We start from the raw sequence: 23,065 nt of genomic DNA, 5'->3' as shown, positions 1-23,065 counted from the left end.
CCCTTTAGCTCACTGTGAATGTTGCCTGTAATCTATGGCTTCTGGTTGGGGTATGTACTTACAGTCACTTTGGGGACGATGTCATCGATGCACTTATAAATGAAGCCAGTGACTGATGTGGTGTTCTCCTCAATGCCATCGGAGGAATCCCAGAACATATTCCAGTCTGTGCTAGCAAAACAGTCCTGTAACTTGATCGAGTCACTGTTGCTTTCCTGCTTTAATTTTAGCTTGTAAGCAGAAATCAGAAGGACAGAATTATGGTCAGATTTGCCAAATGAAGTATGAGGGAGAGCTTTGTATGCTTCTCTGTGTGTGGAGTAAAGGTGGTCTAGAGTTTATTTCCCTCTGGTTGCACATTTAACATACTTAATGAGGTAAAACTGATTTAAGTTTCCCTGCATCAAAGTCCCCGGCCACTAGGAGCTCCACCTCTGGATGATCATTTTCATGTTTGTTTATGACGGTATACAGCTCATTGAGTGCGGTTTTAGTGCCAGCATCTGTCTGTGGTGGTATGTAAACATCTACGAAAAATACAGATGAAAACTCTCTCGGTAGATAGTGTGGTATACAGATTATCATGAGATACTCGACCTCAGGCGAGCAAAACCTTGAGGCTTCCTTAGATATCGTGCATCAGCTATTGTTTACAAATGTTCATAGGCCCCCGCCCCGTGTCTTACCAGAGGCTATTCTATCCTGCCGATAGAGTGTAGAACCCGCCCAGCTGTATGTTATTAATGGCATTGTTCAGCCACGACTCGGTGAAACATAAGATATTACAGTTTTTAATGTTCCGTTGGTAGGAAATACGTGCTTTCAGTTCGTCCCATTTATTTTCCAGCGATTGAATGTTAGCTAGCAGAACGGAGGGCAAAGGCAGATTAGCCACTCGTCGCCTGATCCTCACAAGGCACCCTGATCTCTTACCGCTAAATCTCAGTTTCCTTCCCCAACGAATGATGGGGATGAGGGCCTGTTCGGGATTTTGGAGTAAATCCTTCCCATTCGACCCATTAAAGAAAAACTCTAAGTCCATTTCGAGGTGAGTAATCACTGTTCTGATGTCCAGAAGCTCTTTTCGGTCATAAGAGACGGTAGCATCAACACCATGTAGCAGCAAAATAAGTTACGAACAATGCAAAGGAACAAACAAAATAGCACGGTTGGTTAAGAGCCAATAAAACAGCAGCCATCCCCTCAGGCGCCATCTTCCCTGATCACATATATCTTTCTATGCGTGGGAATACTTTGGAACTGATTTACTCATTTAAAATCACTAGGAGCTGATTTGCTGGCGGTTTCTTCACAGATAATTAATGCGTGATGAATTGCCCCCAAAAAATCAATGCATGCTCTCAGAGAAAAATAAACTGTAACTAACATGTTTTTTTTTTACAAAACAGGAGGAAAAATATAATTTTAAATTATTTTTTTAGCAGCTAAAGGACTTTCATCAAATCCCTGTATGCCATGTTAACAGCATCAGCTATTAATGCTTTTTTTATGTCCAACAATAATTTTCTGGTGTTTTCAGAAAACTTGGGGGGCAAAATAAAATCACCCATGGGCCTCCAGTTAGGTAACCCAAGTGTATAGCCTGTGAGGTGTCACAGAGTGGGGACGCCTGTGGCCAGTCACACAGCCATTACTCTCTCCTTCCACTCTAATTGGGCTTTGTAGCTTCTCCTTCCTTCACCCCCTTTTAGAGGGGATGAAAAACAGCCTGGGATGAACTGAGAGCATTTATCTGACTTAATGACTCCACAGGGACCTGAAACAGGTTAACAGATCATCTCTCCATCCCCTCTCTCCTATCAGAGTGAAGGAGTAGGTATGAGAAGCAGATTGTTAGAAGATGTTCAGTTACACGGGTTATACTGGTACCCTGGCTGCTCAAGCATAGAGACACAGTGGTGTGAAATCAGCACCATGTCGATTGTATTTCAGCCATGATGTCCTTGCTGATGAAATTGTTGGGTTTGAGTGGCTACTCAGGGAGGTTTGCTGCTCTAGACTGTGAAGAAGGCTATGTGTGTGCATGTGTGTCTTGGTAGAGACACACAGTTCTAGCCACTCTCCTCTCATATGAAGGGTCTGAGCTGTGGGATCTCTCTCACTCTAGGGCTCTCTCGCCTGTTATTGGAGGCTCTCCGAATCAGAGAGGCAGACAGGCACTCGATGTGTGAGTGTGTGTGTGTGTGCGCGCATATGTGTGTGTGTGTGTGTGTGTGTGTGTGTGTGTGTGTGTGTGTGTGTGTGTGTGTGTGTGTGTGTGTGTGTGTGTGTGTGTGTGTGTGCGTATGTGCGTGTGTGCGTGTGTGAGCGTGAGTGTGTGTGTGCGTGTGTGCGCGTGTGTGTGTGCGTGTGTGTGCATGTGTATGGAATGTTTTTTTGTCTTTCTGTTTATTACTAGGTGTGTGCAGAGGTGATTAAATTGACAGTATTTGCAGAAATGTTCTACATACAGTGAAGTCGGAAGTTTACATACACTTAGGTTGGAGTCATTAAAACTCGTTTTTCAACCACTTCACAAATTTCTTGTTAGCAAACCATAGTTTTGGAAAGTCAGTTTGGACATCTAATTTTTCCAACAATTGTTTACAAACAGATTATTTCACTTATAATTGACTGTATCACAATTCCAGTGGGTCAGAAGTTTACATACACTAAGTTGAATGTGCCATTAAACAGCTTGGAAAATTCCAGAAAAGGATGTCATGGCTTTAGAAGCTTCTGATAGGCTAAGTGACATCATTTGAGTCAATTGGAGGTGTACCTGTAGATGTATTTCAAGGCCTACCTTCAAACTCAGTGCCTCTTTGCTTGACATCATGGGAAAATAAAAATAAATCAGCCAAGTCTTCAGAAAGAAAATTGTAGACCTCTACAAGTCTGGTTCATCCTTGGGAGCAAATTCCAAACGCCTGAAGGTACCATGTTCATCTGTACAAACAAATGGTACGCAAGTATAAACACCATGGGACCATGCAGCTGTCATGCCACTCAGCTGCATGGAGACAGACATTCGTTGGTGCGCAAATCAATCCCAGAACAACAGCAAAGAACCTTTTGAAGATGCTGGAGGAAACAGGTACAAAAGTGTCTATATCCACAGTAAAAAGAGTCCTATATCGGCATAACCTGAAAGGCCGCTCAGCAAGGAAGAAGCCACTGCTCCAAAACTGCCATAAAACAGCCAGACAACGGTTTGCAACTGCACATGGGGATGAATATCATACTTTTTGGAGAAATGTCCTCTGGTCTGATGAAAGAAAAATAGAACTGTTTGACCATAATGAACATCGTTATGTTTGGAAGAAAAAGGGAGAGGCTTGCAAGCAAGAACACACACACCAAGAACACCATCCCGACCGTGATGCACGGGGGTGGTAGCATCATGTTGTGGGGGTGCTTTGCTGCAGGAGGGACTGGTGCACTTCACAAAATAGATGGCGTCATGAGGAAAGAAAATTATGTGGATGTATTGAAGCAACATCTCAAGACATCAGTCAGGAAGTTAAAGCTTGGTCGCAAATGGGTCTTCCAAATGGACAATGACCCCAAGCATACTTCCAAAGTTGTGGCAAAATGGCTTAAGGACAACAAAGTCAAGGTATTGGAGTGGCCATCACAAAGCCCTGACCTCAATCCCATAGAAAATTTGTGGGCAGAACTGAAAAGCTTGTGCGAGCAAGGAGGCCTACAAACCTGACTCAGTTACACCAGCTCTGTCAGGAGAAATGGGCCTAAATTCACTCAACGTATTGTGGGAAGCTTGTGGAAGGTTATCTGAAACGTTAGACCCAAGTTAAACAATTTCAAGGCAATGCTACCAAATACTAATTGAGTGTCTGTAAACTTCTGACCCACTGGGAATGTGATTAATTAATTAAAAGCTGCATGAAAGCTGTGTGAGAGAGAATGTACATGTGTGTGTGTGTGCGTGCGTGCGTGTGTGTGTGTGTGTGTGTGTGTGTGCGTGCGTGCGTGCGTGCGTGTGTGTGTGTGTGTGCGTGCGTGTGTGCGCGTATGTGTTTGTGTGTGTGTGCGTGCGTGCCTTGCGTGCGTGCGTGCGTGTGTGTGTGTGTGTGTGTGTGCGTGTGTTTGTGTGAGCGTGTGTGTGTGTTACTCATGCTCACATCATCTCTGTGCTCTGTGGACCCACGCGGTTCAACCACTGCTTCTCGTCTCACATCCATTCTTTATTCATTATCCCTCCCTCCCTCCGAGTTAGAGGTCCTTCCTAATGTGCAATTTAGCTGCCACCGCTCTGTATTTCCAGCCTTGTCCCAGAAGGGCGTGTCCACCCCCGACACCATAGACACTATCTGTCACTCAACCTTCCAGCCATTAAATGGGTTCAAAGCGAGAGTCATTATTAAGTATGGCCTGAGTGGGCGGGATCTACTGCCCTGCCCTGATGCTTTGGCAGGTTCATGCCATGAAAACTACTGCCGGTTTCGTCACAGATAATTAATGCGTGATGAATTGCCCCCAAAAATCAGAGAAAAATAAACTGTAACTAACATTTGTTTTTTATACAAAATAGGAGGAAAAATACCATTTTAATTTATTTTTTTAGCAGCTAAGGGACTTTCATCAAATCCCTGGATGCCATGTTGACAGCTTCAGCTATTAATGCTTTGTCTAAAAGAACATTGTCTAGTGATGTTTAGTCACACTAAGAGTGAGCCACACCAGGCATGAGAGAATCCTGCTGTATTTCTGTTGTCTTAATTACACCAGCCAGCCAATAATCTATCAGTGTTGAGACATGATGAGAGTTGACTAATCTAAAACGGCTGGCCAAACTATCCTGCCATGGACCTGTTATTATTGCCATCCAACATTCCCACCCCATTACCCTCTAACCAAAGTTATGTCTGTTGGAATGACATTATTACACTTGGTCAGCTCCATGAATAAACTCCTGACCCTGCAGTTATATAACATAGAGATCCATTGAAGCCCAGTCATTTCGTAAAAACAGGCTACAGACAGACAGAGACCATGGTTTACGGGGACTGCATGGAACCATCTGCCAGGGTGTGTGAACAGTCTTATATTATGGCATTTCTGAGTCTGCAGCACGCATTCAAAGGCTGTGTGAATTTCTGTGAGCGTAACAAGAGGAGAGAGGATATCGCTGGCACGCCTGTGCAGAGAGCGGAGAAAGGGACTAATTAACATATTAATGATCCCACCTTCTTAGAGCTTCTGTCGGATAGTCAGAACACTTTGATAAGAATGCAAATGAGTGCGGCACCATCTGAAGGAGAAATTAGCTGCCGGAGATTGACGAACGTGAGAGAGAATGAGAGAAAGGGAGAGGGGATAAGAGTGGGGGAGATGGGGGACAGAGAGAAGAGAAAAAGAGGAGAGTGAGGGAGAAGGAAGATGGAGAGTAAGGAAGATGGGCGGAGAGCAAGAGATAGAGAGAGAGAGAGAGAGAGAGAGAGAGAGAGAGAGAGAGAGAGAGAGAGAGAGAGAGAGAGAGAGAGAGTGTTTGAGCAAGGCAGTCTTAGCCAGGTGTGCTGATGGATTGAGCCTTCCTTGTTTGATTTATTTATCTTGAATTATCCGTTGAGCAAAGCACTGGCTGGTGGGATAGACACGTCACAATGAGAGGAGGAGTCTGTCTTTTCTTTGTTTGTGAGAGAGAAAGAAAGAGAGAAAAGAGAGATGGAAAAATACCGCACGACTATGCTGCGTTCTCCATACTCCACCGCCTCTCTCTCTCACTCTCTCTGTGCTGATATAAAGATCAATATGGTACAGATTGCTGCTGTCTATCAACTATACAGTGACTTCCAAGATGGCTGCCAGGCCTAAGCCAGCGGGTTGCCAGCCTCTGAGGGAGTTTGAGTAATGAACCCATCCATACAAGGGCAAGTAATTATAACAGACGAATTCCTCTCTTTCACACACAATTGAAAGCCTGGCACGTGACCAGTGTGGGAGATTTCTCTGGGAAATCTTAGTGTGTGTGTGTGTGTGTGTGTGTGTGTGTGTGTGTGTGTGTGTGTGTGTGTGTGTGTGTGTGTGTGTGTGTGTGTGTGTGTGTGTGTGTGTGTGTGTGTGTGTTTGTGTGTGTGTGTGTGTGTGTGTGTGTGTGTGTGTGTGTGTGTGTGTGTGTGTGTGTGTGTGTGTGTGTGTGTGTGTGTGTGTGTGTGTGACTTGTGAATAGTTAAGTTGGGGATTCACTGACACGGTCATCACATTCCACAATGATGTTGAATAATTAAAATGTTTCATTAACTGGATCATTTCCTGCATGGCCATGCTTTAGCTCTGACACCGACGATTAAAGCTTGCTCTAAAACAACGGCTCTCTCATTTCACTAACCAGAAGACAGAGGAAACCTGTGTCTCAACATGGACAGAGTTAGAAGAGGTAGCTAGTAAAGACAGTTCAAAAGAACAGTACGCACATCAAAAACTGTCCACATGTGCAGGGAACAACAATTCCCCAGGGAAAGCTGATAAATACACACCAACATAATACTGCATAGTTTTATCAGGCCTAACTAAGGTTTAGTAATGATACACCTTCCTCAATTGTTTTGAACATTTCAGCCGAAGAGGAGAGAACTACTCTGCCCTGTATTTAATAAACTTAAAATGCACATTTAGTCTAACAAACCTTCTGTTGATGTGATCATTCTGATGGAGTCTGTGGTAATATCCTAATGATCCATAAGCATAGTGTTTGTCATGATATGGTACCAACGTAGGACAACCACAAGCTAGTTAGCATACATTGGTGGTCACCAAAACAAGCTGATTTAAAAAAAAACGTAACTTAATTTTTTTATATTAACCTTATAAAACAGTTCTGTAGGAATTACATTTGTTCAGTAGGCCTAATACGTTTTTCACAGAATATTGGCTATATGCCTTGCATTGTCAATAATGTTATTCTCAGACCATATTATTTTTCAAACCTCGAGCTTTGATAACAAAATAGATCAGCAGAAATGGAAATAATTAGCAAACAATTTGCTTTAATATTTTACTTAACTGATGCATCTGGCAGTGGAGGCTCCTCCTCAGAGGAAGGGGAGGACCATCCTCGTCAGTGAAATTCATTTTTAAAAATCATATAGTGAAATTCAAAAAGTTATCCTTTTTAGATAAAACTATATCAAATATATTCACGTTACCAAAGAATTGATTAAAACGCACAGTTTTGCAATGAAGGTCAACATTAGCCTCCACAGCATTCTGTAGGATAACACCATGGTGTAGCCAGAGGACAGTTAGTTTCCATCCTCCTCTGGGTACATTGACTTCAATACAAAACCTAGGAGGCTCATGGTTCTTACCCCCTTCCATAGACTTACACAGTAATTATGACAATTTCCGTGACATCCTCAAATCCATCAGAGCTCTTGCAGCATGAACTGACATGGTGTCCACACAATCATATTATCAGAGAATTAATCTAGTACTGAAAGCATAAACTACAGCTAGCTAGCTCTGCAGTGCATAAAATGTGGTGAGTAGTTGACTCAAAGAGAGAGAAAGACAATAGTTCAAATTAATTTCTTCAGAAATTAAGGAGCAACAAGAGAGAGCTATATTAGCTATATTTCGTTGTATTTTTTTAAAACTTTCACTTACTTAGCTAGCGAATGCAGCTAGCTAGTTTAGCCTACTAAAACACCCGGCTCAAACAGAGAGGGATGCTAAGTTAGCTTGCTGGCTATAGGTATCCAACACTGGAACTCTTCCAAGTCAAGGTAAACTTGTAGTTTTATTAATTCAATTGCCACCAGGGGCCGCCAGTGTAACTGCTAAACTGCTTGCTGCTGACTGTACACTATACTTTATGATCGTGGCATTAGTTCTTGTGGCTATGTTGACTGTGACATTAATATGGTGACAACGATGTAGGCTGTGTGTAGCAGTTTAATTGTATGATATGAAGGTTTGGCTTGGAAATTATTTTTTGCCTGGTCACAGACAGCTGATGTGTTGTACACTGAAGTCCACAAGTGAAGGGAAAAGGTGAGAGGAGGCGAGCGCATAGATGCAAGAAGGATCACAGGAATCATGCTGTTTGTATGTGGCTATAATGAAAGTGAACTGTGTTTGCGTGTGGTCACAGGTGCATTCATTCCACCGATTCGGTTGAAAAATATTTCTTAAACGGAAGCAAACGGAATGAAATGGGGATAAACATACTTGAATTTGTCCAATAGAAACTTGCGTTTGCAACTGTTGGACTAATGATTACACCCTAGATCAGTTACATATATGCACCTATGTTTTATTTTATTCATAGGCTAGGTTTTAGCCCCCTCATGATGGGTATAGGGAAAATGTTAGTATCATGTAGTAGCCTAAACCTATCGTTGTTACATTGAACTGGGTGAATGGAATATGAATGACAGTCATCCAATATGCTGTAATAGAAATAAGGCCATGCTCATTATTTTTTTTTATCGTCCTCCTTCATCTTAAACGGCACCTACCGCCACTAATCTGGTGGTCATGCTTCCAAGACAACTGGGCACTCTGAAAAAAAACTAGGTCAAATCATGACGCTAGTGATCCTCAGGTCGGAAAGTCAGAGCTCTATAAGTTTCTGACTTGGAATTCCGAGTTGGATGACCACTCAAATTGATTTTCCAGTCGGATACCATTTCTTTCCTAGTTGTCTTGAACGCACTGAAGTCAGAGATTTACAAGTTCCCAGTTGTTTTGAACGCGGCATTAGTCTCAGGGGAGGTAGATTACAGCAGAAGGTCAGCCTCTCACGGTCCCTGCTCTCTCCTTTCCTCTGGTGAGACTGACCAGAGAGAGAGGACACCGTCTTCCACCTGATGACCAAACTCGAGTTGCACCTCATCTGCCTCATGCAAAAATTCATGTTGTTCGTAGAGAAAGTGAAATATTCCTCAATATTAAAATAGACACGACGAGCTGCTAATAATAATTGGACTATCGATACACATGGCTACTCAGTCATTGCAGCTGCAGCGCTAGTGGAAGTAGGGCGAAGGGCATTTTATGTTTTGTAATAGTGTTAAACAGTGCTGAATAAAAACTTAAACATGAACTCACTCATAGAAACAGCAGCTCTTCGCTGTATTATTTGACAGACTGGCTCTGGTCATGGTTTTTTAAATTATGAAATCTCATGTAGACTCCTATCAAACTTTGCTGTGGCCATGGTCGTGGAAGCTGTAGGCACAGTGATTTGAGTTATCCGATTGGCCAGCGCAGTAGGCGCACTCGATTTAGCCACAGAGCTATCTGTCCGCTGCGTAGGCGGAGTTTGTCTTTTCAGACAAATTAAATGGTCCAAAATGGGAACACTTTGCCTGCCAGGTGTGCAGGGCTTCTGAATCAAGTGCACTTACCGCCTACAGCACAACACGAATAAAAAGCGCAAGCCTTTATCTTTGGATTTTCTACAGAAATGTGTGGTTATCGTCTAGGAATGTCTTAAAGATTGACCAGTCGAACTCAATCGACCGGTAGGTGACCACTGGCATATATGTATACATAAAAGTATGACAACCACAAGCTAGTTACAGTAGCATACTGTACATGTATACATAAACATATTCATAGGAAAGTCACAGCCTTAATCTGAAATGGGGGGATTCTACCAAGCCATAATTAGTAGAAGTCCAAAGCTTCCAGTTATGTAAGGCAGCAGCCCACTCCTTGTCCGAATGGGGAAATGGGATTAGTTCACAATGATCCTGGTATTTTTAGAACAAAGGAGAGGAAATAGAACACAGGCATGTATTTTAAAGAGGAGAGAGAGAGATCCTTCCATTTTGAGTGCCTGTTTATAAGGAGATTTATGGAGAGCTTATACAATATAAAATATGATTAGCATATCCCACTGTAAATATGCAAATGACAAAGGGATGAGAATAAATATTTGTGCTTTAACCTGTCCATCAAACCGAGCTGTGAAAATGACCATGGTAGGCTATCGGAATTTGTTTTAATAAAGGATATTCCAGTTTTATTTTTTGGAAAATCATTAGTGAAAAGTGGAGAAAATGGAAAACTAAAATAGGACTAAAGGGAGACCGTTTTACCTTCGATGTCTTGCATATTTGCCGCTGACGTGTCCACTCCCATCACAGCCTTGTGTAGGACAGCTGAGAAGACACAAAAACACCCACTGAGTATGCACACAACTCACCGTTCTCCACCCTTCTCTTTTTCCATCACTGAGTATGCACACAACTCACCGTTCTCCACCCTTCTCCTTTTCCATCACTGGGTATGCACACAACTCACCGTTCTCCACCCTTCTCTTTTTCCATCACTGAGTATGCACACTACTCACCGTTCTCCCCCCTTCTCTTTTTCCATCACTGAGTATGCACACAACTCACCGTTCTCCACCCTTCCCTTTTTCCATCACTGAGTATGCACACAACTCACCGTTCTCCACCCTTCTCCTTTTCCATCACTGAGTATGCACACAACTCACCGTTCTCCACTCTTCTCTTTTTCCATCACTGAGTATGCACACAACTCACCGTTCTCCACCCTTCTCTTTTTCCATCACTGAGTATGCACACAACTCACCGTTCTCCACCCTTCTCTTTTTCCATCACTGAGTATGCACACAACTCACCGTTCTCCACCCTTCTCTTTTTCCATCACTGAGTATGCACATAACTCACCGTTCTCCACTCTTCTCTTTTTCCATCACTGAGTATGCACACAACTCACCGTTCTCCACCCTTCTCTTTTTCCATCACTGAGTATGCACACAACTCACCGTTCTCCACCCTTCTCTTTTTCCATCACTGAGTATGCACATAACTCACCGTTCTACACTCTTCTCTTTTTCCATCACTGAGTATGCACACAACTCACCGTTCTCCACCCTTCTCTTTTTCCATCACTGAGTATGCACACAACTCACCGTTCTCCACCCGTCTCTTTTTCCATCACTGAGTATGCACACAACTCACCGTTCTCCACTCTTCTCTTTTTCCATCACTGAGTATGCACACAACTCACCGTTCTCCACCCTTCTCTTTTTCCATCTATCGATCTACACATATTCAGTTCAATTTCTGTTTTCTACTTCACACTTGGATTTTATTGGATTTTGCTCCCCTTTGCAATCGTATCATCTCTCTAACTTTACTATAGAAACAATGCACTCCTATTTTACTCCAACACTACACGTACAGTAGAGCCCTCTTATTGTACTTCACACTTCAGTCTGGTCTTACTGCTCCACCTACAGATGTAGGATGTTCATTTGAGCCAGTTTGCTACAGCAGGAACATAATCCAGCAGCAACAGGAAATGTGAATTAATATGTGGATTAGAATTTATGGAATTATTTTCTAGGGCAAATCAAGATACACATTTTAAAATCGAAATTACAAAGTTTAGAAGCCTTAATACACTACAAGTGTGCATTTCCTGCTGGGCAGCATGGGAGAAAACCCTTTACAATATAACAGTGGCATATCTGCCCAGACCAGCAAGACCCACCACGCAAAATCAAACGTATTTGTCCTGACGACTATCAGCTCTCTGAGGAGCGACGCCATCGAGCAGCATTATTGGCATTATGGATGCTTCGGCCTGGAGATAGGCTGACCATCGATCTGCTGATTAATTGATATCTGCAGGCAGCGGTGGAGAAAGCAGATAGGGAGATGGAGCCCATGGAGAGGGAGAGAGAGAGAGAGAGAGAGAGAGAGAGAGAGAGAGAGAGAGAGAGAGAGAGAGAGAGAGAGAGAGAGCGAAAGAGAGAAAGAGAGAAAGAGAGAAAGAGAGAAAGAGAGAGAGGGACAGAGAGAGAGAGAAGAAGAGATGGTGATAGATAAAAAAGAAAGAAAGAAAGAAAGAAAGAAAGAAAGAAAGAAAGAAAGAAAGAAAGAGAGAGAGAGAGAGAGAGAGAGGTATAGATGGGGTAGCCACACTATCTGAAAGAGCTATGCTGTATTTGGCCAGGTGGGATATTCTTTATTGATACAGGTGGGCCCAGAATGTTATCTCTGAAGAAACCTTCTCCTAGCCTGTGAAGGACAAAATAATATCCAAGGATAAAAGTAAGTAGAGGACATCTGAGAGTACTACATCAAAAACATGGGTATAAGCCTATATACTGTACACTCTTAGAAAAAGGGTTCCAAAACAATTATTCTGATGTCCCCATAGGATAACCATTTTTGGATCCAGGTAGTACCCTTTTGGGTTCCATTTCTAACCCTCTGTGGAAGGGGTTCTTTCTGGAACCAAAAAGGGTTCTTCAAAAGGTTCTCCTATCGGGACAGCCAAAGAATCCTTTAAGGTTAAAGATAGTAAATTTTTTCTAAGAGTGTGTGCTGTATATATGAGATTATGAATATGATGCTGTTCTGAAATTCTCATCTTATAAAAGTATATTTGAACCAGGTTTAAACGGCCAAATACAAGACATACACAAGACAACTCTTAGTGGATAACTGAACACCAACGTAGGGTTGTCCATCGATACAGGGAGATTCAGGGAGATACAGGGAGATTCAGGGAGATTCAGGGAGATCCATCAATTGGTTTCATGGTGTAGCACATGTAATTTAATCAACTTAGCAGGGAGTGGGACAACACACTGCAAGGGTCAATTCAGGATCATCTTACAGCCACTGAATTGACAGGATTTAACATTTGAACAGCCAGGATAAAGATTGCAGTTATAGTGGTTCTAAATAAGTTAGATTTGCTCATTATTTACTGTTTATAGGGTTTGTCAGAATAGATAGAAAAATAGAGAGAAATTAGATACGAGACAGAAAAGAGGAGAGATAGAGAAAGAGTCATTATGACAGAGACGTGAGTGACACGGGAGTGACTAAGGGAGTGACTAAGGGAGAGAAAGAAAGAGATGAGAAGAAAAGAGAGAGGAAGCAGAAGCAAGAGGCATGCTGAGTAAATGGCATCGCTCCTGTCTGAAGAGGTGATTTTAGTGCTCATCTCTCACTACACACTGAGAGCCTGGGAGTGCTCCACATCCATTATCAGCCCTAGTGGCCTTCCATCTCTCAGTCTCTCCCCCGCTCCCTCTCTCTCTCTCTCTCTTTCCCTCCCTATCTCTCCCTCTTTCACTCACACACAAGGGGGAAGCCGGAAAGGCAAGTGAACAGAAATACTGACCTGAACAGCTCTGGTATTGCTGGTTCCACAGGCACTGAGAAATACAGGCAGAGAGAGGGATGGGAGAGAGGGATGGGAGAGAGGGATAGGCAGAGAGAGAGGGGAGAGAGAGATGGGAGAGAGGGATCGGCAGAAAGAAAGGGGAGAGAGGGATGGAAGAGAGGGATAAGCAGAGAGAGGGGAGAGAGGGATGGAAGAGAGGGATGGAAGAGAGGGATAAGCAGAGAGAGGGGAGAGAGAGATGGGAGAGAGAGATCGGCAGAGAGAAAGGGGAGAGAGAGAGATGGGAGAGAGGGATCAGCAGAGAGAAAGGGGAGAGAGGGATGGAAGAGAGGGATAAGCAGAGAGAAAGGGGAGAGAGGGATGGAAGAGAGGGATAAGCAGAGAGAGGGGAGAGAGGGAAGGGAGAAAGGGATCAGCAGAGAGAGGGGAGAGAGAGAGATGGGAGAGAGAGATCGTCAGAGAGAAAGGGGAGAAAGGGATGGGAGAGAGAGATCGGCAGAGAGAAAGGGGAGAGAGGGAAGGGAGAAAGGGATCGGCAGAGAGAGGGGAGCGAGAGAGATGGGAGAGAGAGATCGGCAGAGAGAAAGGGGAGAGAGGGATGGAAGAGAGGGATAAGCAGAGAGAGGGGAGAGAGGGAAGGGAGAAAGGGATCGGCAGAGAGAGGGGAGAGAGAGAGATGGGAGAGAGAGATCGGCAGAGAGAAAGGGGAGAGAGGGAAGGGAGAATGGGATCGGCAGAGAGAGGGGAGAGAGGGAAGGGAGAAAGGGATCGGCAGAGAGAGGGGAGAGAGAGAGATGGGAGAGAGAGATCGGCAGAGAGAGGGGAGAGAGGGAAGGGAGAAAGGGATCGGCAGAGAGAGGGGAGAGAGGGAGATGGGAGAGAGAGATCGGCAGAGAGAAAGGGGAGAAAGGGATGGAAGAGAGGGATAAGCAGAGAGAGGGGAGAGAGGGAAGGGAGAAAGGGATCGGCAGAGAGAGAGGAGAGAGAGGGATGGGGAGAAAATAAAGAGAGTGAGGGGAAGCGAAAGGAAAAGAGTGATCACTATATCATAAAATCATGCTTTCATCAGGGTTAAAAACAATCAATTCAATGTAGGCAGGCACAATAACATGATATATTAGGCTGGATAGACTGCCTGGATAATGTCTGGTATTGGAGGGCTGGTGAGGTGAGAGACAGTTTGAGGAGAAGAGCTGAGTACTGAGAAGTATAGTTTGGAATGTGTGATAAGAGAGCTGTGTGTGTGTGTGCGTGCGTGCGTGCGCGTGTGTGTGTGTGTGTGTTGGGGTAAGGTCCCCCTGAGTAGCACCCTCAGTGAGCTGAGGAGAGTGCAGACGCACCTCGGGTACCTTTGGAGCGTGTTCGATGGCGCTTCTCATCTGCATCCACCTCCATCTGCAAATAGAGATACAAACAGACAGTCAGAGACAGAAGCACAATCAGGTGCCAAGAGAAGACTGACTTTGTGGGCCTGGCTCCTGGGTTTGTCTGTCTGTCACTCTCTCTTATGAACACACACACAACGATTCATCGAGAGAGTAATAGCCTGATGTCAAACCTTTACTGTTTTAGACACTGTGAAATGACATTTGTTTAAACGATTTCTAAATGTAGACTTTGCCAGGTGCTAATGTCACCCAAACGTTTGCTTCATGGTGCTTTGGAAGATGTATGCAAATGTACTGGGAATAGAAATGCATAATTGCATTGGTTCTTCTTCTGGTCCATATTTGTGTATGGCATATGATATTCCATCTCTCCCCAACACAGTCACGTTTCTCCATTAAAGTGCACCTGTACTACTCTCTGCATAAAGGTGTCATCTTAGCTTTATGCCACTTGGCACATTGCTCAAACAAAGTGAAATGAATACAGCCAGGTCACCTGTGATGCAAGTCAGTATTCGACGTCCATCCATGGCTGAGGACGTCAGGAGATGATGTGGAAACTGACCACTCAGGGCAACACGCCACTAAGGGCAACTGTTACCTTCAAGTAGGTTTGGGTTTTACCAGGGCGTTGGGGATGGGGATGGTAGATGGGTGTAAGCATCTGCCTATGTCCCTGATTAGCCAGACATCTGATTCCAAAGGTTACTATTTCAAATCGAGCGATAGAAAGTTGTTTTTGAGATTTTTGTTTTAAGCCTATCCCAAACCTGAACCCTTATCTTAATCATTCAGGGTTAATAACAAACTTAAGATTTCGGGGGTTAATGCCTAAACTTAAGATTTCAGGGTTAATGCCTAAACTTAAGATTTCGGGGTTAATGCCTAAACTTAAGATTTCGGGGTTAATGCCTAAACTTAAGATTTCAGGGTTAATGCCTAAACTTAAGATTTCGGGGTTAATGCCTAAACCTAAGATTTCGGGGTTAATGCCTAAACTTAAGATTTCGGGGGTTAATGCCTAAACTTAAGATTTAAGGGTTAATGCCTAAACTTAAGATTTCGGGGTTAATGCCTAAACCTAAGATTTCGGGGTTAATGCCTAAACTTAAGATTTCGGGGGTTAATGCCTAAACTTAAGATTTCGGTGTTAATGCCTAAACTTAAGATTTCGGGGGTTAATACCTAAACTTAAGATTTCGGGGGTTAATGCCTAAACTTAAGATTTCGGGGTTAATGCCTAAACTTAAGATTTCGGGGGTTAATGTCTAAACTTAAGATTTCGGGGTTAATGCCTAAACTTAAGATTTCGGGGTTAATGCCTAAACCTAAGATTTCGGGTGTTAATGCATAAACTTAAGATTTCGGGTGTTAATGCCTAAACTTAAGATTTCGGTGTTAATGCCTAAACTTAAGATTTCGGGGGTTAATGCCTAAACTTAAGATTTCGGGGGTTAATGCCTAAACTTATGATTTCGGGGTTAATGCCTAAACTTAAGATTTCGGGGTTAATGCCTAAACTTAAGATTTCAGGGTTAATGCCTAAACTTAAGATTTCGGGGTTAATGCCTAAACCTAAGATTTCGGGGTTAATGCCTAAACTTAAGATTTCGGGGGTTAATGGCTAAACTTAAGATTTCGGTGTTAATGCCTAAACTTAAGATTTCGGGGGTTAATGCCTAAACTTAAGATTTCGGGGTTAATGCCTAAACTTAAGATTTCAGGGTTAATGCCTAAACTTAAGATTTCGGGGTTAATGCCTAAACCTAAGATTTCGGGGTTAATGCCTAAACTTAAGATTTCGGGGGTTAATGCCTAAACTTAAGATTTCGGTGTTAATGCCTAAACTTAAGATTTCGGGGTTAATGCCTAATCTTAAGATTTCGGGGGTTAATGCCTAAACTTAAGATTTCAGGGTCAATGCCTAAACTTAAGATTTCGGGGTTAATGCCTAAACTTAAGATTTCGGGGGTTAATGCCTAAACTTAAGATTTTGGGGGTTAATGCCTAAACTTAAGATTTCGGGGGTTAATGCCTAAACTTAAGATTTCGGGGGTTAATGCCTAAACTTAAGATTTCGGGGTTAATGCCTAAACTTAAGATTTCAGGGTTAATGCCTAAACTTAAGATTTCGGGGTTAATGCCTAAACCTAAGATTTCGGGGTTAATGCCTAAACTTAAGATTTCGGTGTTAATGCCTAAACTTAAGATTTCGGGGTTAATGCCTAAACTTAAGATTTCGGTGTTAATGCCTAAACTTAAGATTTCGGGGGTTAATACCTAAACTTAAGATTTCGGGGGTTAATGCCTAAAGTTAAGATTTCGGGGGTTAATGCCTAAACTTAAGATTTCGGGGGTTAATGCCTAAACTTAAGATTTCGGGGGTTAATGCCTAAACTTAACCTTAAGCGCTTTGATATTTGACGTTTGAGAAATATGGATGAATGTCTAATTCTGACGTGAGACTGTGAAAGCTGGTTGTACGAGACAGATATCACATTACTCACATTCACACTCCACACTCGCTCTCACACTAGAGCCATCATTTTACAGTAAAGGTAAGTAGATCCCAACCAATCAGAGGTGCATTCATTGTTGATGAGTTGAAAGAGGGGAGCATTCTGTTATTTCCAGATGTTACTAAATATTCATGCTTGCTGAGTTTTGCACTATCAGAGAATAGCCATGTTTGGATGTGTCTTTTATTCCAAATGATTTATTATATTGCCACTTAAGCCTTCAGTCCTAATGGTGGAAGCCTTGGTGTTTTTTTATGCACCCCATAAATGTTTCAAATGGGGAAAAATAAAATGATCAAAGTCAAAAATACAGTACCTAGTAAATCTGATTAGTGTGGCAAACGGCGGGGTGTTTTAGGAGGGGTAGGAGTGGGAGTGGAAATTATCTTTCTGTGGAGCGGCACAGGGGTTTCCATGATAATAAGAGGAAATCCTACCTCAGGAAAAATATAGAGAAAAAGAAACCAACAAGTTATCAATCTGGTAAGTGCTGTGGGTGGCCCAACCCCCCACACTACATTCACAGGGTGACATTTGGCTTATGAGAAGAGTCAGAGACAGAGACAGAGACAGAGACAGAGACAGACAGACAGACAGACAGACAGACAGACAGACAGACAGACAGACAGACAGACAGACAGACAGACAGACAGACAGACAGACAGACAGACAGACACAGAGACAGACAGAGCAAACAAGCAAATATAAGGGACAATGAATGAACTGTGTGACAGAAACTTGCTGAGACTCTATGGCCAGACTCAACATGATAATGCTGAGCTTTTCACTGGTCTTTTTCAACAGCCATGTAAGCTCTCAACACCTGATGTCAACAGTGCTACACAAAATATAACGTTATGAGCTATTTCTTCCTCTGGCTGTGATGAGTGAGGAGTCTCCCCCCCACCCCCCAAACACACACATACACAACACAAACACTGTGCCTATCTACAGCTGTCTGCCTCTCTCTAATGCCTCTCTCAGCCGAGATGACAGCAACAGCACTTCCTCCCTCAAGGCCCCTCGTGAGACCGGTGCCTGGGTCCCTGAAGCCAGTCTGAGACTCGCCTGCCCCTCTGTGTGGTTACGAGCACTCCTCGGCCTCCTGGCCTGCCAGCTTATGGGAATTACACCATGGGGAAATTGCACAGATGTAATAGAACCTTGTGGAACCTTGCAGTACTGGAAGGATAAGGAAGAGCTGTTCTCTCTATGTTCATACGCTTTACCATATTAATACTGTATACTGTATACTGTATAACTCTCATTTGTTCTCTATGTGTGTGTGTGTGTGTGTGTGTGTGTGTGTGTGTGTGTGTGTGTGTGTGTGTGTGTGTGTGTGTGTGTGTGTGTGTGTGTGTGTGTGTGTGTGTGTGTGCATAGTCGGGGCTGGGACATTTGTTACCAAAATTCACATTGTTATTGGATTTCCTTTGTTTCACCTCAAAGTTTTGGGAAAATAGGTCTCAGTCGTGGTGTACTTCAGAAACCACACTTGCATTATCAAATTTCACTGCAAATAGGTATTGACGACATGCATCAACCAGTGACAGTAAACATGCATGCTATCTCCATCTAAGTGTTTCTGAATTGGTGTGAAGGACCAGGCTGATAGCATCTGAGTGGGTGCCAGAGAGAGAGAGAGAGAGAGAGGGGGGGGGGGGATAAAGATGGAAATCTGCTGTCAATGTTTTCTCCGGTGAGTGGTGTTATCGTAGGTAGGTAGCTATCACTCTGAAAAGAGCCTGTGAAAAGGTTTGGGTGTGACAGAGTTTTGTATCTCTACCTGAAATGATTGGGATTGAGTATGACAGAATTGTGGCTTTCTATCTAAATGGGGTTTTATGGGGTTATCAAGGTGTACTGTATGATTATATCATGTAACTGTACCTGAAATGGTTTGGGGTGAGATTTCTCTTTGGTCCAGACCTCTGCTTCCTCCGTGGCCCAAGATAGTAGATGTTAAACTGGAGAAAAAGAGCTCACCACTCTTCCAAATTCATTTTCTGCAAAGAAATAAACAACAATATCCATACTTATGAATTCAAATCTCCATGCAAATCATATTTACACATGCTGTATGACAGTGTTTGACTTGAGTTTCCTTCCTTTGAAAAGGGAGCTGGCGATGGCCTCACCAATGGTCACATGTACAAAATGTATGCCTCATATGTAGTGATTTCCTCCTGCCCAATAGCTGCTTGTCATTTTCAGAAATAGACTTGGCAAGGTGGTAATTAGCCAGATCTATCATATTCTGCAGGAAATGGGAACAAATATAGTTAATGATCCATGGTATTTTCCATGATTTCTTCTTGCCTATGCCTTCTATGAATTCAAAAGGAAAGAGAGAGAGAGAGAGAGAGAGAAAAGGGGTGTCAGACAGACAGAGTATACTTGACAGCTCCAAGGAGGTTCTGATGTAAAACAGGCCAGATATATGAGGTTGAGGTCTAACCAGGGCAATGGTGAAAAAAAAACTGCCTCTCAAAACACAGATGCCCAGTGATAAACACAGAGCAAGAGAAGAAACAGAACACAGGATTAATGGGGTAAACAGAGAGAGAGAGAGAGAGAGAGAGAGAGAGAGAGAGAGAGAGAGAGAGAGAGAGAGAGAGAGAGAGAGAGAGGAGAGAGAGAGACCGCGGGAGAGAGAAACAGTGGGAGAGAGAGAGAGAGAGACCGTGGGAGAGAGAAACAGTGGGAGAGAGAGAGAGAGAGAGAGAGAGAGAGAGAGAGGGAAGAGAGGGAGAGAGAGACAGTGAAAGAGAGAGAGAGAGATTTCCCTCCATTTGTCCCTACACAAACGGAAACAGTCTACTATTCCAGTTTTTTAAATTGTAGGCGTCTGGTAGCATTTAAAAAGAAAAGATCATATGGTGTTAACCTAGGCCTACACTGTGTAATTGCAGATATAATAAAGGAGAGCAAGCTACAATACGGCAAACTCGGCATTTGTGGTAAGTGCATGGAGTCCGCCATCTTTTTGCACGCCGCCATTTGTATGTTATAAATCTTGTTTGATAATCTAACTATGCTATCGCTAGTCCAATAAATCAGAATGCTTTGTTGCCATGTAAAAAACGCAAACGACAGAGTCTAGTTGTCACAGTATATATTTTTGTAGAAATGTTTGTTTCTTTGTTTGGTATCACCAACCTGTCTATAGGCCTTCAGTCCTCACCACTGATGTGAACAGGCTCTGCCTCCTTATAAGGAGCATACTGGTAAATTCACAGTTTTAGGTCAAGTTTGAGCGCCTCTCGTAATTTAGTTTATCATTTTTAGGGGTGTTTTCAAACGCTTCATAATTTATTGGAAACGCATTTGTGCACATTATGTCTTTGTTTATAAAGTCTTGGATTATAAATGTGGTTATAAATGTGTTATCGCTGGCCATTGTTTTGTCAATTAAGCAACAAAAATGTTGTTCATCACATACACAGTTTACAGCAGGTAAAAAAGGTGCAGGGAAATGCTTGTGCGCTAGCTCCCTCAATATTGCAGTACAATAATCAATATCAATAGTAAATAAAAAGTTAAATAAAAAATCTCAAGTTTTAGAAGGTAGTATGCATAGTAGTATTAACCTGATATACACACAATATGATATATATTATTGATAATGGATGTGCTATGTCAAGTATGACTGTATTTACAATTATAAACCGGGTGGTTCAAAGCTTGAATGCTGATTTGTTTATTATTTTTTGCTGTTCTTATTATGCTGGTAAGCAGTGTATAATAGCAATAAGGCACCTCGGGGGATTGTGGTATATGGCCAACATACTACGGCTAACGGCTGTATCCGGGCATTCCGCGATGCGTCGTGACAAATAACAGCTCTTAGCCGCGATATATTGGCCATATACCACACCTCCTCTGGCCTTATTGCTTAAATATAAAGTGGGTAGTTTCTTGGTAATGCAGTTGAATAAATAGTAGGCTATATACTATAACAGCAGAGTCGACTGAGTGTGTATGTGTGTGTGAGAGAGTCTGGTTGCATGTGTGTGCTTGTGTGTGATTGTGTGTTCATTGGTGATTGTGTGTGTGTGTGTGTGCGCTTGTGCGTAAGAGTTAGATGTGTGGAAAGTCAATACAAATAGTATGTATGAATTATCACTGGTTTATGTCAGGTTAGGGCAGGGACAACCCATTGTCCTCAGTCCTCATTCATGGAGAGTTTTACTGGAACGTAGCCTAACATGTTGCTACAGAGCTGTTATCGTAGCAATAGAATTCACTAATCTATCCAATCCATCCAGTGGATTATATTTCCATGCCCTATCTTTGAGGTGCTTTGGCTTTTGTCCCCTAGTTGATGTCACGCCCTGACCTTAGAGATCCTTTTAATTCTCTATTTGGTTAGGTCAGGGTGTGACTAGGGTGGGCAATCTATGTTTTTTATTTCTTTGTTGGCCTGGTATGGTTCCCAATCAGAGGCAGCTGTCTATCGTTGTCTCTGATTGGGGATCATATTTAGGCAGCCTTTTCCCACCTGTTGTTTGTGGGATCTTGTTTTTTGTGTAGCTGCCTGTGAGCAGCCCAGAACGTCACATTTCGTTTTCTTCTGTATTGTTTTTTTGGTGAGTTGCATATTTATTAAACATGGAACTCTAAGTACTCTGCGCCTTGGTCCATTCGTTCAGACGGGAGTGACAGTTGAGGAATTATTGCTATTAATATTATTATTGTCCAACCGTTTATTATTTTTGCTAAATTATTATTTTGGTCAAGTTAAGTTTTTTTTCTCAAGTCATTTTTGCCGTTTGCATATTTTGGTAAATATTACTCCATTTCTACTGTTGCTGATCCACAGCAACTAAATTGGCTGCCAGGCACTCTATCTTAACAGGCAGAGTTAGGCACATACATTCCCTCTCTCCCTCACTCTCCTACACTCCCCCCCTCCATCCCTCTATCCCTCCCTGTCTCTTTGTATGTCCTGCATGAAGGAATTAGTGATGTGTGGGTTGACTCATAACCCACAGTCCCTGTGGTTATATCCGCAGGGTGGGAAGGTTTAGGGTTATGAAATATTGTGTGGATGAGGGTACTGCAGCAACTCCTGAAAAATCCTAATAAAAAACAAATATTAATAAATAAAATATATATATTTTTTCTTCACAAAGCCTTTACTAGTCCTCTATTAACGGACCGATACAGCCATAGGTAGCACAGGGCCCAAAACAATGTTTGGCACCGGCTATGATAGCAGTTCTGTTTATGCTATGTGTGATGATTGTGAGGTGCTATACAAATTCGACAGTCACAAGACGGGGACTTCAAATAGGCCTATAGGTGGGTTAGCTGACAGTGTCAAGAAAACGATGTGCTCGCTTCCATGGGGCAGGGGGCAGCCTGTTGTGATTCTGGATGGCCAGATCGATAGAAAGAATGACAAGAAACTGCTATGTAGGGAATTGTAAGTGGCTCGTTTCAGCTCATTTCATCTTGTTATTGTTATTGTTGTTTTGTGTTTTGACTGATTTCATGTCAATGCTAATATTGCTAAAATTAGCTAACTAGCTAATTAGCTAGCTAACCTACAACTGTAACAATGTATTTGAGGGACAACAAGTGGTCATTGTGCAAATGTATTTACGTTTTAAATGAATATTGGAGACGAAATACAGATTACATGTTGTCTACAATCTAAGCCGCCTGTTTTGCCATATAGTTGCGCACACCTTGGTTTTGTTGCTAAACAACCAACCCGTCTATGGCATGTCAAAGTAACTGTAGCCTACTTTTCAGATAGGTTCAACAGAAACTGAAATCTGGCCACTGACTGTAGGTCCATAACCTCTCACATAGCCTGAATATTAACTTCTGCAGAATTAACATTTTGCAGAAAATGTAGGCAACATTTTGACTCAGGAACAGGAGTGGAGAAATGTGATTTCTTTCAGCATCTTGAGAGAATGCAAATGCACAGGTAGATAGATACTGTTTGTAGAGGTGCTATCTTCATAAGCATAATAAAAGCTGATAGTATTTCAAACGCAT

At 42.6% G+C, this 23,065-nt stretch overlaps 1 protein-coding gene across 6 annotated transcripts in view; it reads right to left on the bottom strand.

The window, feature by feature from the left end:
* The window catches only part of LOC139375333 (myelin transcription factor 1-like protein), a 163,522-nt gene that overhangs the window by 72,167 nt on the left and 68,290 nt on the right, over positions 1-23,065 (bottom strand). For 5 of the 6 annotated variants that reach the window (XM_071117017.1, XM_071117016.1, XM_071117020.1 and 2 more), the window contains 4 exons: positions 18,944-19,059; positions 14,487-14,541; positions 13,144-13,177; positions 10,071-10,133 (listed from right to left, as the gene is read on the bottom strand). In XM_071117017.1, coding sequence (XP_070973118.1) covers positions 10,071-10,133; positions 13,144-13,177; positions 14,487-14,541 — 152 coding nt within the window. In that variant the 5' untranslated portion in view covers positions 18,944-19,059. The remainder of the gene's footprint in view (positions 1-10,070; positions 10,134-13,143; positions 13,178-14,486; positions 14,542-18,943; positions 19,060-23,065) is intronic. The other variant, XM_071117018.1, reaches the window with a different exon arrangement.

The sequence above is a fragment of the Oncorhynchus clarkii genome, chromosome 19, assembly GCF_045791955.1.
Source record: "Oncorhynchus clarkii lewisi isolate Uvic-CL-2024 chromosome 19, UVic_Ocla_1.0, whole genome shotgun sequence".
NCBI lineage: Eukaryota > Metazoa > Chordata > Actinopteri > Salmoniformes > Salmonidae > Oncorhynchus > Oncorhynchus clarkii.
Note: the sequence above shows the minus strand (reverse complement) of the source record. Positions and strands in the feature narration are given on the sequence as shown.